Here is a 17151-nt window from a genome sequence, read left to right as displayed (position 1 = left end):
TTTTCAACGCAGAGGAGGCCTTGCACTTGTTGGCAAGAGAGACTCTCCGTTGGATTTCCAGGCTGTATTTGTTATCGGTCTCAATGCTGGTTCAAGATTAAAGAAGTCCCTTACAATCTCAAAATCATACCTGCAACAGTGGGTGCTGATATGGTAGTGCAGTGACTGTTCTTTTGACGACAGGAGGTACTTCGTTTTGTCGATCCAATAGCTCAACATGATAACTGCTATTGATAATTCCATTTTTTTCAAGGTATTCCTTGTGAAACGCCACTAGGATATCTTCAGCTTCAGCAATTTATTCAAGTTGCGAATAACTTTTTTATTTCCAAAGCCTCACAAACCCGTATCTTCTTCAAATTCGAGTATTCTACAAACATCAAGTGTCCAACATCATAGTGCGTACACCATTTATTGGGTTTGTGGCAGCACTTCTCCTCCAATTTGTGAGGTGCGCCTATTTATTTTTACGCCGCCTCTGAGCGCCAAATTTATGCTATGGCCGTTTTTTTAAAGCAAAAAGAAGATTCCGCCTTCTCCTCCAGATGGCGTGTGCAGAAAGGACTTGAAGCAATCCCTAGACTCACCACATGCACTCCTAACGGATAATGTTCGGCAAGGACACTTACCAAATTGGACAGCTGCGGCTTTGTTAACCTTAGAAGCTCCCTCGAACACTCCCAACCTACCAGAGGTCCGAAGGATCTCACGACTTTGCACGTTTGCGCACTAACCCAGCGCTTGCTGAGTTGCCGCGAGGCCCATCTTGTCAGGAGTAGACCACAGGTTCTTAAGGAAAAACCCATCCTCTCGTTTTGCGTAGAAACCATCGCCTCTGTATAACCAGCTTATCAGCCCAGCAGTTTCTCTCTATGCCGCTGTGATCGGGAACCCAAATGAGTCTAATACAGAAGTAAGTAATGAGTCTAGTACAGAAGTAAGCAATCAATTCCCTGCTTCTTTAAATTCGGCTACCTCCGCTGTAAAAACACCACAGTGATCCAGAAGTCTAAATTTAAGCTTGATAGAGAGCTTAATAGTGGTCCAGCAGTCTAACTTTGAGTTTGATAGAGCGCCCCTTGGATGATGCTCCCCCTCCAACTCTTCCGTCCAACTTTGAGCCATCCGTAAATTGACTGACTCCTCCTCAATCAATTTCCTGCTTCTTTAAGTGCGGCCCCCTTTGCTGGGAAAACACTATAGTGGTCCAGCAGTCTAACTTTGAGCTTGATAGAGAGCTCCTCGGAGAATACTCCCCCTTCAACTCTTCCGTCCAACTTCGAGCCATCCGTAAATTGACTGACTCCTCCTCAATCAATTCCCTACTTCTTTAAGTGCGGCCCCCTTCGCTGGGAAAACACTTTAGTGATCCAGCAGTCTAACTTTGAGCTCCTCGGGGAATACTGTCACACCAACTCTTCCGTCCAACTTCGAGCCATCCGTAAATAGACTGACTCCTCTTCAATCAATTCCTTGCTTCTTTAAGTGTGGCTATCTTCGCTGGGAAAACACCACAGTGGTCCAGCACTAACTTTTAGCTTGATAGAGAGCTCCTCGGAGAATACTCCCCCTTCCCCGTAGATTGTGCGCCGTAATTAGATCTATTGGCACTCGTAGTTCACTCTTCCTCTGTGTGACAATGAATTATTCTACCATCTTGTCAGACCTTTTCAGGAAACACTTGGTGTTTCTATAGGTTTCAATTCTGCATCAACGGTTCAACTGAGCTCTACTAAGGCAAGCCCTGATTTACGCGATCTTTCACGCTAGGCTTGAACCTAAAATTTCAAAGTAAAGAGCCGCAGTTCGCCCACTCATCGGCCACTCATTCGTTGCCTTGAACACCTCAGCGTCCCGGCGCTCACATAAGTTCAAGCTCATTCCACACATTGCAACATACTGTGCCATGTAAAACAAAAAATAAATGTAAGGCTTCGAGTGTCCACTTCGTGAAAAATAAAAATGCGAAAATTGTGCCGAAGCCTCTTTTGCAGAACTAAAGAAGCGCCAGCAACACTTCAGCCCATTTTGTACTTTGTTTATGATGGCATAATTAAAAATATGCATATGTATGTGTAAGTGCACAGTTTGAGTGGCTCGACGTATTATTATTGGCAAGGCAAACCGTTGCTGATGCTGATAACATCGCTTTTCCACTTTGTTGTACTGTTTGATAGTAGCCCAGTGCACGCACATCAATCCCAAGGCGATAATTAAAATTTCCATAGACCGGTCAAAGTTCCTCATCCACACAAACACACACATTTCCAGGAGCTAAATATAAAATTAACGCCTTTAGTTCAGGAGCAGTTTCATGCACGCCCTTACACACACACATACATGCACGAAAACCAAACACACTTACATACACACACACACACATACTCGCATAATAACTACTTTTTCCAATTAGTTGAACTGTAAAATTATATGAAAGCTTTTGTCATTCTAGTTAATTTTCGTTTATTTTTCTGTTATTATTTCCATTAATTAACTGCTTTTCACTCTGTTGCAAACAAGTAATTCATTGCCAACATACTCATGCATATGTATTTGTGATAGCATTATATTTTTGCCTACAATTCTCAGTTTTTTTTTTCATTTATTTATTTTATTTTATTTTGTTTTTTTTTTTGTTTTTTCTTTTTTAGTTCAACACTTGTTAAGAAATTTTAATATTTTGAAAGCGTTCATTTAAATGCTTTGACACGTACTAGCAATTCCAGAAGAAATACGATAAATCCCCAATGCACTGTTTATTTTGATACGTTACCCGATTCCGCAATAAACCACCTGATCAGCCAAAAAATTAAAAAAAGAAATATCCCCACCAGCAATCACCAATTAACTAACACCACCGACCACTCTTCACAACCACATCCATAATCCTTGCGCAATCACGTCTCTCTCTCTCTCTCTCTCTGTCTCTCTACTATCACGTATCACATCCCTTAGCCTCATCACCCTCATTATTATCATCGTCATAATTGTGTGAATTACAGCAATGGGCAGTCCATACTATAGAGACATGGATGAGCCAACAAGTCCAGCCGGTGCGGGCCACCATCGCAGCCGAAGCGCCAGCAGACCACCGATGTCACATGCCATGGATTATCCAAGTAATTTGAAATTTTTTATTTATCTCTAGTAATAGCCAGTTAACTTTGAAGCACAGTTACTGTAAAGTCGAATATTAACTGACAGTTAGCGTTTCATTAAGTGGCTGCTAACTGCTGGTTAAAAATAAATTTGAGCGAAAATTTTAACCCCATTAAATAAAAGAGCAGCATCCAATAAACGAAATGCTAACTGTCAGTTAGCGGCAAACACTCTGTGCTAGGTGATAGACGTCTTCACCCAAACCCACTTAGCTGGCGGTTAACTGGAGCTTGATAAATCAGCCTCAATCGAAAGTGGGCGTTATTACCGTTACACATATCTATTTTCTACTGTTGCTTTCATATATTTGTTTAAAAAAAATCCTCACCTAATTCTCTTTCACACAGGAACACGCTATCAGTCGCTGGATCGCGGTGGTTTGGTGGATCCGCATGATCGGGAATTCATACCTATACGTGAGCCACGCGATCGCTCACGTGATAGATCGCTCGAGAGGGGATTGTATCTGGAGGATGAGCTGTATGGACGATCGGCGCGACAAAGTCCCAATCCTATAGGTAAATTTTCAAAAAATTTTAGAGAAATAAAAAAATGTGTCTTTTACTTAATAGCAAAAAAATAACTGAAACTACTTTATATGCAAGTAGTAAAGCACATTCCCTTGCCTCACAAAGAAACATAGGCTTCCTATAGTCTACCCGCTAGTTTTTAAGGGTGTTATAAAGGGTGGTTAAGTTTCAAGGGCCTGTGTTAATTTTGAATAAAATACAGTTTTTTTAGGAAACTATTGTCATTTCTCTTTATTATGATTTTATGGGTATGGCTCAATTACGTATGGAACAAAATCCGATGGTCCAAATTCTCGATGTCGCTGAGGCATAACTGAGGTTCTATGCCGTAAATGTGCCGAATTATCTCATCCTTTAGCTCTTGAATTGTTGCTGGCTTATCGACGTACATCTTTTCTTTAAAATAACCCCAAAGAAAAAAGTCCAACGGTGTCGTTGACGTTTAGGTGTGGTTCACTTTTAACATCAGCCCTTGAAATTTAACCACACTTTAGATAACTTTGAGAGAGTATTTCAAGTACTTAGAGAGGCAATCTAAATACGCATGCCGTAACAAAAGCTACTAACGCGAGAGCGGGGCAGCTAAAGAGCAGGTGCTGAGATGATTCCACCTCATCCTCTATACAGCTGACGCAAAAAGTACTCGAAGTAATTCCGAGTCTCGCGGCATTATACCCCGCGGATAATGTCCCGTTAGGATGCCCACAAAATTTGAGAGCTGAGGTTTTGTCATCCTCAGAATATCCTTCGAACGCCTCCGATTTAAACGTGGTCAGAAGGATTTCGCGACTTTACACGTTTGTGTACTTGCCCAGCGCTCGCTGAGTTGGCGCGATGCCCATATTTCCAGAAGCAGACCGCAGGTAGTCAGGGGGATCCTGAACCTCTCCTTTCGCGGGCACACTACCTCACAGGTCCCTTGTCTGGCCAGCTCATCCGCTTCACAGTTTCCCGCAATGCGCTGTGACCAGGAACCCAGATGAGGCTGATGTCGAAGAATTCGGACGCAGTCGAAAGTGAGGTCAAGCATTCCTTGACTAATTCCGAATGCATCGTCGTAGACCTGAGGGCCCTTATTGCCGCTTGGCTGTCGGAGTAAATATAATATTTACTTTCTTGACTGTTAGTACGGATTTGAGCAGCCAATCAGCTGCCTCCTTGATTGCGGCTACCTCTGCCTGGAACACACTGAACTGGTCCGGTAACCTGAATTTGAGTCTGATGGGGAGCTCCTCGCAAAAGACTCCTCCGCCAACCTTTCCCTCCAACTTCGATCCGTCCGGGAACAAGTTTACCAGGCCCTGCCCCCAAGTGTAGCTCTCCGTCCACTCTTCCCTTGACGGAATATGAGTGGAGAAGGTTCCGGTTGGACTGAACGAGGGTATACACTGATCCTTTGACAGAGGGATGAACAGGAAGTTTCTAAGGATACTTGAGTGCCCATAAGCGAGGTTGAGCTTATAGCTCCAGTCCCTCAGTCTGATTACGGTACGTGTAGCGGCAATTCTGGCTGCGATGTCTACGGGTACCAAATTTAGCATTACGTTGAGCGCCAGAGTAGTAGTCGTTCGAAGCGCCCCACTGATTCCAACGAGTGCCGACCTCTGAACTCTCTCCAGCTTCTTCTCCAATGTCGTCTTCTCTAATGAGTTCCATCAGACTATGACTCCATATAACAAGATAGGCTTTACTATAGTAGTATATAGCCAGAAAACAATTCTAGGTGAAAGACCCCATCTTTTGCCAATTGCGCCCTTGCACCCATACAAGGCGATTGTTGCCTTCTTCACTCTTTCCTCAATATTGGTTTGCATGTAAGCTTGCTGTCAAGGATTATACCTAGGTACTTCACCTTGTCAAAAAGCATCAGAGGAGCGCTCCCTAGTGAGGGAAGTTGAGCTCTGGGCGTTTTATATTTCCTTGTAAATAGGACGAGCTCCGTCTTAAGAGGATTCACCGACAGGCAGCAATCCGTTGCCCATCTAACAACTACATTCAGATATCTCTGCATCAAGTTGTACAGAGTATCCACAAATTTTCCTCTAACGATTAATGCCACGTCATCCGCGTAGGCAACCACCCTGAAGCCTTGGAGCACTTCTTATCCAAATGTAGAACAACAGAGGACCAAGGCAATATGACGAAGAGGTCTTTCAGGCACCTAATACTCCATAAAGGCACAATTAAGTGAACTCTTAGCAGAAAGTAAAATTAATATCCCTTTTACATCATCCCTTTTACATCATTTACGTCATCTCCCGCCACAGAAGCAACAAATTAATGAAACGCTATTCAAATTATAGAACAAAATTCAATTTTTTTTCTACAACTCACCATTCCCACCAATCAAAATATGTTGCCTAATTATTCGATATCAAATACTTTCTTACTTCTGCTCACTTATTAGGCTACCAAACGGGCTTACCATCATCGGATCGAGCGTATCTGGGTGATTTGCAACATCAGAATACAGATTTGCAGCGCGAATTGGGTCAGCTGAAGCGTGAATTGGAGCTGACAAATCAAAAATTGGGCAGCTCAATGCATAGCATAAAAACGTTTTGGTCGCCGGAGTTGAAGAAGGAGCGCGCGTTAAGGAAGGAGGAGAGCGCCAAATATAGTTTGATCAATGATCAGCTGAAGTTGCTGAGCACAGAGAATCAAGTAAGTAACCGGCATAGCTGCCTACTATTCGCGCTGCCATGCAGTGGATGCTGGTGAAAGCAGCAGCACATGAAAATCCATTATTACACGTCTGAATCAAAGGTGTAAAAGTATGCAAGCTTTTTAATATTCAATCGAGTTGGAAATCATGGGCAATAAATTTATCTCCTTTTTCAAAAATTTAGAATGTTTCAAAATAGAAATAAAGCGCCTTAAATTACTATGACAGCAGGAGTTTTTGAAAAGTGTTGACAATTTATGTGTTTTTTATTGAATTTTAAGAATGTTTTTTTTTTGTTAAAACATAGTTCGCTCTCCTACAAAAACCGTATCGTAGATGTAAATCCTTGTTTCCAACTTTGTGCAAATTAAAGAAAAATTCAACCTAGAAAGGGCAATCGAAATTTGTATCCTTTTATTTCACACTGTTAAAAAATTATAATCAAAATTTGTAGCAATTTTACGTAGCAACACTTAAAATTTTTTATTTTATTTTTTTTTAACACTGTTAAAAAATATAGTAAAAAATTCAAACAATTTTAAGAAAATAAAAAAAAAATTTTACCATTTAAAGAATACTCAAAATTTGTTTTTTATTTATTTTTTTTGCACTTTTAAAAAAATAGTCAGAAATCGAAGTAATTTTAACAAAACAAAAAACTTTTCACCATTTTAAGGAATACTCAAAATTTCTTTTTACACTTTTAAATGAAATAGTCAGGAATCGAAGCAATTTTAACAAAACAAAAAGCAATTTTCATCATATAAAGAATACTCAAACTTTTTTTTTTAATTTTTTTTTACACTGTTAAAATATTATAGCCAAAATTCGTAGCAATTTTAACAAAACAAAGACTATTCCACCATATAAAAATTACTCAAAATATATATATTTTTTTTTACACTGTTAAAAATGTTAACAAAAAGCAAAGCAGGCTTAAGAAAACAAAAAACATTTTACCATATTCAGAATACTTAACATTTAAAATCATGTAAGGTCAGTTAAAGAAATAAAAAAAAATTGTTTATGCTGTTAAAAAAATATAGTATTAAAAATAATAAAAAACCAAAGCAATTTTCAGCCACTTGAAACATGCATTGTGCTATAGCACAATTTAATGTGCTATGAAACTGCATACCCTAAATTTTTCTAAAAATTCTTTGACAAGTGTAAAATTTTGAGAAAAATTTGTTGAATTTTTTTTTTCTTTTTGTACTTCCACAAGACTTGAAACGTATATTTATATGGTTTTATAGAAAAAAAATTATTTTTTTTTGTGCTTGCACAAGGCTTGAAACGTACATTTATATGGTTTCTATAGAAGAAATAATTATATTTTCATAAAAATTTCACATTAAAATTAAATGAGAAACAAATAAATTTTCGAAATTTTTCAATAAATAAATAAATACATTTTCGAAATTTTTCAATCAATAAATAAATAAATTTTCGAAATTTTTCAATCAATAAATAAATAAATTCTTAAATAAGTGCTATGGCTATTTAACACAGCGCACAAGAGCATGTTAATAAATATGTGGTATTTAACATCTCCTACTCTTTACATTGCTATACTATATTTTAATAATGTTAATCATAACAGAATACTCAGCAATACTCAGTACTCAGTACCCTTGCAAAACACTGCAATATCAAAGTTCTCACAGTACTCCGCTACATTTGCTAATATTAGCCCAACATAGCACAGTGCTCACATGCTTTAATACCTCTATTGAAATTAAAAAAAAATAATAATAATAATTTCCTGCATATTTTTACAATCAAATATTTTGTTTTTAAAAAATGTTCACATCAATAATTTTCTATGATCGCCACTCCTTTCTGCAGAAACAAGCAATGTTGGTGCGGCAATTGGAGGAGGAGTTACGCATGCGCATGCGGCAGCCGAATATTGAAATGCAACAACAAATGGAGGCATTGTATGCGGAAAATGATCACTTACAGCGCGAAATAAGTATATTACGCGAAACTATTAAAGATCTGGAGTGTCGCGTAGAAACACAAAAACAAACGCTTATTGCACGCGACGAAAGCATCAAGAAATTGTTGGAAATGTTGCAAACTAAGGGAATGGGTAAGTGCAAAGAAATAAATAAAATTTTGAACTTATTGTAGCCATGGAAATAACTGAACTTGCTCCAAATATTTATTTGAAAATGTGAAGTCAAATGTGTAAAAAATAGTCTAATTTTTTGGATAATTTATAAAACTTATTTTCAAGCAGTAGCTTTTATTGGGCATAAAAGTTGTGATTTTATTTGGCATACAAGCTTATTATATGTAAGCCTAAGTATAGTATAATACAATAGTAGACCAGATCCTACAGTATACCGAAGAATTGATCAATCTGAATCTGATTGCTTCGATTATGAAGTTCGCGATCGGGAGACCGTCACGTGGCATAATAAATCCTGCTGTGCTGAAACCAAGTAGATTATATTTAACATGCACTGTTCCATGAAAATTTCTACTTACAAAGTGTCAAATATCGTATCATTAGGTTAACAAATATGAGTTTAAGTTTTGACTTGTGGAAGTCTCTACTATCAAAGTTGTAATACAATTAGAATAGCTCTTAGAATGATCTAACCTGAATTTAATTATAGACCTACTACAATTCAACGTTGATTAACCATAATCCCATGTCGATGGCTCGTTCCTGTCCGGCCAAGTCGTTGAGAAATCAGGAATTTTTTATGAAACCACTTACCATTTGTTTATGATAAAATATTATTAAAATAAAAAATTGTGAAAAAATCTCTTCGGATATATTTAGTTAAAGCTTAGAAGATACCTTATGAATTTTTTCTAATCTTCTGTTGACATAAGACCACGACCACTTCAGTTTTCAGCGTTTGTTGAAATTTTAAATCTACGATAGAAACCGATTGGCAGATGCTCCACTTCTTTCAACGGAATGGATTTGCTTCACTCATTATAAGTAAAACAGCAAATTTTTTGAGAAGGGTTGTCATTGTAGCAGCATAAAACCTTCCCAAAATATTTTTTAAAATTGCTGCTAAAGAAGCAGTCTTTATCGAGATCTAATGTGCATTGTTTCATATACTGAAAATCCAATAGTGGAGCTACCTAAGGCTGAATACTGCAGAGTTGCTCTGCTATGTATTGTACTATGCAGCATTGCCATTGAAGCGTTAATAGCAATAGATCGCTAATTTCCGACACTAAAGTTATTTCCAATACGCAAGCGATAAAATAGACTATAGACTCTGCGATATCAAAGTTGCCCCCAACACCCACGTAAATAGACAAACGGGTTCGTATTACATAAATAATGCGCCAGCGATTATTACTGACCTTATATTTCTGAGATAAAATAATATATGACGGCGGCGGCAGTAGTCGAATGTTGTAACCGAACACCGAACGATAACAAAAGTTTATTCTAATAGCGATCGCCCCTTGGTAGGCAACAGCAAACCTCCGAGTGTTATTCTGCCACATCGCAATGCTGAAAACAAGTGGTAAATAGATAGAACTAAAGCTACTGAATATGGTTAGTCAAATGAGGCAATGCCCGCCAGCTATACACAACCTGCATTGGCTTCACATGTCTTACTCGACACGTTATTATTTTTTGCCATGCTTCCAGAAAGGCACACAGGGCCACAGCCAATTCTTTGCAATCAGATCAGCTTTGCTCTAGGCAGTCTGTTAACTTCATTCCGGGTTAAATTCAAGGCGGGCATTTCTAAATCCAACAATCGTCTACAAGCGTTCAATGGCCTTCTTCGCCTATTGCTGCCTTACGGGTTCTACTCAATAGCGGGTTGTCTACGAAGAACGGGGCGAATCTAACCCCATTTTCTTCCGTAAATCTCAAAGAGTATTGCGGTTTCCTTAGTAGTTCTCCACGTTTGACACACTTTTTGACAGGTAATGTTACCTGGACATAATCAGTACAAAAAAAAAAAAAAAATATTTTCTTTCGAAACTTTTCTTGTAGTCACCTGAATCATAAAAGCATGCTGTTGAATCTGTCTGCATTTGTGGCAGGCATTCTTTAACTGTTCCGGTTTCCGGTTTCATAGGTATAAATATGGTAAATATCATACTTATACACTACTAATAATATCATAACTATATCACAGGAACTTATTGACAATTATTGACTTTTGACAATTTATTTAATATGAATAATATTTATAAAAGCATAGTTTATAAATATAAATACAATAATTTTTGCTTACACTTCTGTAAGGTATTTGGCCGAGCTCCTCCTCCTATTTGTGGCGTGCATCTTGATGTTGCTCCACAAATGGAGGGATCTACAGTTTTAAGCCGACTCCAGAAGGCAGATATTTTTTATGAGGATATTTTTCAAGACAAAAAACACTCGGCGGCTTGTTATTGCTTGCCAAGAGAAAAAAAATTAGAAAAATCTTTTTCTATTCTTTGATGCGCATGCACGGAGATTCGATCGATTGGTTTATGCTCTTAGAAAAACCATATGAATCTAAGTTTCAAAAATTTTGAAAGAGATTTTTTTAAATACTCTAATTAAAAGCTTTAAAATTTCGATACAAATTTGTTTTATTTTTTTTATTTGCATTAAGTTTTAAAATTGTATTTATATGGCTTTTATGGTAGAAATAATTTAATTAAAACATAGTTTTGTTTATATTAATTTTTTTCTGATTAAATTTTTATTAAAATAAAATCTTTTTTAAATAATTTTTTTTTTTAATTTTTTCTTTAATTAAATTTTTAACAAAATAATTTTATTTTTAATAAATATTTTTCTATATAATTAAATTTTTATTAGAAACAATTTTTTTTGTCATTTTTTTATATTTTATTTATTATTTATATTTTTTATTCAAATAAAATTTTTTAAATAAATTTTCTTTTTTATTAAATTTTTTCTTTTTAATAAAATTTTCATTAAAAGTAATTTTCTTATTGTTTTTTTGTTGTAAATTCTTGTTTTAATTGAAGTTTTCATAAAAATATTTTTTTTTTAATTTTTTTATATATATTATATATATTAGTATATATATATATATATATTTATTTAACGTTTATATTTGTCATAATATTAAAATTAAATATTTTTAAATACATTTTTTTTTTATTACATTTTTTTATATGAAAATTTTTTTATTTTGATTCAATTTTTATTAATTTTTTTAAAAATTAAATTTTTAGTAAAATAAAAGTTTTTATTTTGATTATTTGTATTAAAAGTAATTTTTTAAGTTTTATTTATTATTTATATTTATTATTAATATTAAATTTTTTGGTTATTAAATTTTTATTAAAAGTATTTTTTTATTTTGTAATTTTTTATATTTTATTTAATATTTATTATTATATTTCTTTTATATTAATATTTTTTTTAATAAAATTTTTATTAAAAGTAATTTTTTTTTTCATTGGTACTAAATAGTTGATATAAATAACTAACGAGCAATTTGTTTAGGGTTTTTGCGTTATAACTATGAGTTATGATACTCCGCACACTCCTTGCAGAGCAGTTTGCTGCTGAGTGGGGTAATGCGGCTCTTCACGCTTCAGTCTTTCTTTCCACTTATTCCGATCGGTGCGAGCTGAAGCTTCGCCTCTTCATGTGCGTTATGACATCTTTTCGCAACCGCCAGCAACTGGCGCACTACCAACATCACGAACGAGCTCGCTACTGCATATGAGCCAAGGCGCCACTCAAGACTTTGTTTGAAATTAAATAAGACACAAATAACTTGTCAAAAATTGTCAATAAGTTCCTGCGCTATAATTATGAAACACGCTGTAATATAAATATTTCCCTTATCAACTGGCTAGGAATGAAAATAGTATATTGAAAACACTGTATTCAAGTATAGCTGGTTTTATCAATCTGATTTTGTATTATATATAAAATTGATGAATTTCAGAGAATTATCGCAATAGCATTTCATTATTTCCCTCGCTTTCTATTTGAAACTTTCGAATTTCTCATCCAACTCTTACAGGTAAAGAAGAGGAGCGACAAATGTTCCAGCAAATGCAAGCCATGGCCCAAAAACAGGTAATTACTGTTTAAGTTACATATGAAAGTCAACAAAATAATTCGAAAAAGTACAAATAAAAATGAAATTAAAAAATTAAAAAAATTATAAAAAAAAATAATTGTGCCAAAATAAGAAATTTCAATACAAAATAAACCCATACAAAGAAAACAAAAGAAATTTTCAAACAATAAGCAATTCACGCTGAGTTAAAAAAAAAAAATTGTGGAAAAAGCGCTGTGGCCACAAAATCATTCATTTGATTTGCAAAATCCACATAAAACACCCCAATTCAAAAGAAATTTCCTCACAAATTTTGCAATTTTTCATACTTTCCTTTACTACTACTTGAAGTTGGTAGTAAAAATGCTCTTTGGTTGTGTCTTTCGAAAATTTTACATAGCGTAAAGTTTTTGTGTTTTTTTTTTGTGATTGAGCAACATTTGAAAATTTACACCGAAAAAAAATTCAATACTCATTACTATGTTTAACTTGGCTTTAAAATTATTAACGAACACACACATTCACAAGATGTTTTTTTTTCTGTTTGTTTTTCTTTTTTTAATCTGTATGAAAATTAAGTACTTTCTTACTCGTTATTTTTGAATCATTGTTAGCATTTTAGAAATTTGCTACGAAACTTTTCTAATAATATGCTCTTAAAACATATATGATATGCTGATGCTCTGTTATTTAGCGTAACAACAACTATTTAATGCTATACTATTTTTTTTTTTTTGTAATTTTTAATTTTTTTAATTTTTTTTTGGATTTCTCATCTAACATCAGCAGCTCATCATCATAGGCAAAATAACTGTTTTTGTTTTAGTTGTTTTGTTGCAAAAAATTTTGTTGTTGTTGTTTTTTTAATAAATTCTTCATGAGAACTTAATATGAAAGAAATGTTTTTTTGCTGTTGTTGTTTTTTTCAAATTCTTATTTTTTGTTGTTGTTTTTTTAATAAATTCTTCATAAGCATTTTATATGAAAGAAATGTTTTTTTGTTGTTGTTTTTTTTCAAATTCTTCATAAGCATTTACTGTGAAAGAAGTGTTTTTTTGTTGTTGTTATTTTTTTCAAATTCTTCATAAGAATTTAATATGAAAAACATCTTTATTTTTTGTTGTTATTTTTTTCAAATTCTTCATAATGGAATTCATCATAAGCATTTAATATGAAGAAATGCTTTTGTTGTTGTTATTTTTTTTCAAATTCTTCATAAGAATTTAATATGAAAGAAATCTTTATTTTTTGTTGTTATTTTTTTCAAATTCTTCATAATGGAATTCATCATAAGCATTTAATATGAAGAAATGCTTTTGTTGTTGTTATTTTTTTTCAAATTCTTCATTAGAATTTAATATGAAAGAAATCTTTATTTTTTGTTGATGTTCTTTTTTTTAATTTTTCATAAGCATTTAATATGAAAGAAATCTTTATTTTTTGTTGTTGTTTTTTTTTTCAAATTCTTCGTAAGCATTTTATATGAAAAAAATGTTTTTTTGTTGTTGTTTTTTTTCAAATTCTTCATAAGCATTTACTGTGAAGGAAGTGTTTTTTTGTTGTTGTTATTTTTTTCAAATTCTTCATAAGAATTTAATATGAAAAAAATCTTTATTTTTTGTTGTTATTTTTTTCAAATTCTTCATAATGGAATTCATCATAAGCATTTAATATGAAGAAATGCTATTGTTGTTGTTATTTTTTTTCAAATTCTTCATAAGAATTTAATATGAAAGAAATCTTTATTTTTTGTTGTTATTTTTTTCAAATTTTTCATAAGCATTTATTATGAAAGAAATCTTTATTTTTTGTTGTTGATTTTTTTTTTTCAAAATTCTTCATAAGCATTTAATAGGAAAGAAATCTTTATTTTTTGTTGTTATTCTTTTTTTTTAATTCTTCATAAGCATTTAATATGAAAAAAATCTTTATTTTTTGTTGTTGTTTTTTTCTTCAAATTCTTCATAATGGAATTCATCATAAGCATTTAATATGAAGAAATGTTTTTGTTGTTGCTTTTTTTTTCAAATTCTTCATAAGCATTTAATATGAAAGAAAAGTTTTTTTGTTGTTTTTGTTTATTGTTTATTTAACATTCGACTCTAATTCATGAGACCATCGGCTCAAATGCTGTGAAAATATAAAAAAATCGAGCGCAGCTAAGATTCTACGCATACATACAAAATCATAACTTTTTTTCTGTTTAATTTCTTTACTCATAATTTCATTAAAGCGCACACACACACCTACAAGAACACATACCCACACATACATGCCTAGAAATTTGCTCATTACATTAACTTATTAGTTTGAATTTTCGTTTGGTTGTTGTTACTTTTGGAATTGTTGTTGCTTTAACTTGCATTTGAAACTGTATTTAGAGCTAAAACAAAAGCAAAAAAAAAATGAAAAAAAAAATGAAAAAATCAAACAAAAAGAAAACAATGAAAAACCATTTGACTACCATTTCGTCGTACATACAAATATTCCATATTTACTAGTACATTCCATTTACCTTTCATAGTGCATACATACATACCTAGTATGTACAACGTATCTATGTGTGTGTAAGTAACTGTTAGTGTAGCATTCACACGTAAATATGTTCCACCACCACCACCACTCCCTGCGCGCCCAGAAATTCAAGCCGAAAGTAATAAGTCAGCAAACAAATAAATATTCCTAAACTTAGTTATGAATATATGTGTATATGTGTGAGTATATGTGTGTATGTGTATATGTGTATATGTGTGAGTATATGTGTGTATGTATATGTGTATGTCTATGCACTTTTGTGTGTCGGCAACATTGATAGAGCAGAAATTTTAATTTCTCTAAAAACCCTTGTCTCCAAATATGCATGCACACATACATGCATACACATATATATATACATATGCACAGATATATATACGTATACACAAATATATATACATATACTCATATACTATATGCATATATATTCAATACATACACATATACACATACATCCTTAGGTATGAATGTAAGTAAGTAGGCTCATAGCATACGAGTATTTAGGCTGTAGTGATATTGACATGGGACAGCTACAATGCGCAGTGAACTGTTCCAGATTCATAGTAGAACAGTGCACTCACACTCCCACACACACACATTCACACGAAATTTGCTGTTATTTATGTAATGTAGCACCTCACCGTATCCTTGTCCTGCTCGTCCTCATTTCTCACGTACACACACACACACACATACACACATGCATACATATTTCCAATACATTATGTTGCCCATTTCTCATTTCATATTCATGTCTTTGCTTTTTCTACATGATTATTGCTTTCTTCCTACATTTTTGCCCTTTTTACAGTTATTTTCCTTTTAAGCATCCAACTATTCGTTTTTTGTTTTTGTTTTTCGTTTTTTCATGTTCCATCCCTTGACAAGTTTCTTAAGTTGCGAGTGCATCTGCATATACAACAAAATTCAATTTGATAGATTTGCTTGCCCTCGTATCCCCACACCGCCCGCTCCACTCGCCTGCCTTCTTTGTTAATCTGACCCGTATAACTTAAATGAAGAAAAATATTACCGTAATATGTTTTCGCAAACGACGTACTTTACTCGTACTTAGTCTATTTGTATTTTCCGCTCATTTGTTGTATTTGTTATGTTTTTCATTTTCATAATACTCGTCTTCTTCTTATTCGTCTTCTTCTACTACTTTGCTACTCTGCTTAAAAAGCTGTCTATTTATTTATTACCGCAGTTTCATTGTTTTTGTATTTTGTGCAGTAGCGTTTATTTGTTGTTGTTATTTTACTTATTGCATCGTTTTGCACTCCGTGTGCTGTTTGCTGTGTGCTGTACTATATTTGTTGTTGTTTTATTCGTTTTTTCTTCACTTTTATATGGAACATAGTTTTACAAAGCTCCCTATTTTAATTTGCTCGTGATTTCCATGGTATCTTTGCCTTTTAATATCACTTTTTCTATTTTTACGTACATAAAATCCCACTTATTATGCAGATTCTCCTCAACAATTGTTTCTTGCATTCATTGCGCTATTTATAAAAATATTCAAGCATACGGTGAGGCGCCTTCACCTGGATTTACGTGCACTAGTCAGATATGTAAATTTAAAATTTTTCATAAAAAAGTGTACATATACGTCTCTTTAAGTCTCAAGCAATCAAGGATCCACTGTTTGGAACATTTCACATTTTATAAAATTTGTGATAAGTTAATAGGGTATTAAGGGGTTCGGTCGTCCTATGTCGACCCATGGGGTCAGCATATGATCGCCATTGGAATCATTAAGCGCTCGATTTGCCTGTCTTGCTTCGAGCACGCGGATAGCACAAAGCATTTGCTCGGTGAGTGTTCTGCCTTTGCTAGAGCAAGGCTACGTATTTTAAGTTCCGATGTCATGAGAATGAGCAATGTTCGTTCCATACAACTGAAGAACATTTACAGATTTGCCAAAGAATCTGGAAAATTCTCACAGGACTAACTAGTTTTGTCTCTGTCTCTATTCTTTCCTATCTCTTTCTCTTTTACTTTTCTCCTTTCCTCCTTGACTATCCACCCTTTTACTGTCCGGAGCTTTGCATACAATGGGCTCCTTTTTTTCTTTTTGGTGGGTGAGGTAGGATTCAAAATGCCTTCGCACTTACAGCGACCGTCGTCTACTGCGTCGTGTGGTGTGGCCACTAAAACGATCCCTCCCCTCCTTCTGAGGAGACACCCTTCCTGGAACTGATTTCTATATTACCTTGGGAGGGCCCCG

The 17151-nt window shown here is 34.1% G+C and overlaps 1 protein-coding gene across 1 annotated transcript in view; it reads left to right on the top strand.

Moving 5' to 3' along the window:
• The window catches only part of LOC128867922 (plectin), a 226479-nt gene that overhangs the window by 57352 nt on the left and 151976 nt on the right, over positions 1–17151 (top strand). The window contains exons 4-8 of the mRNA XM_054109549.1: positions 3003–3119; positions 3507–3677; positions 6097–6353; positions 8203–8449; positions 12348–12403. Of these exons, the coding sequence (XP_053965524.1) occupies positions 3003–3119; positions 3507–3677; positions 6097–6353; positions 8203–8449; positions 12348–12403 (848 nt within the window). The remainder of the gene's footprint in view (positions 1–3002; positions 3120–3506; positions 3678–6096; positions 6354–8202; positions 8450–12347; positions 12404–17151) is intronic.

This window comes from Anastrepha ludens, chromosome 6 (assembly GCF_028408465.1).
Source record: "Anastrepha ludens isolate Willacy chromosome 6, idAnaLude1.1, whole genome shotgun sequence".
Lineage (NCBI taxonomy): Eukaryota > Metazoa > Arthropoda > Insecta > Diptera > Tephritidae > Anastrepha > Anastrepha ludens.
The sequence above is the reverse complement of the archived record's forward strand: the minus strand, read 5'-3'. Positions and strand labels throughout refer to the sequence as shown.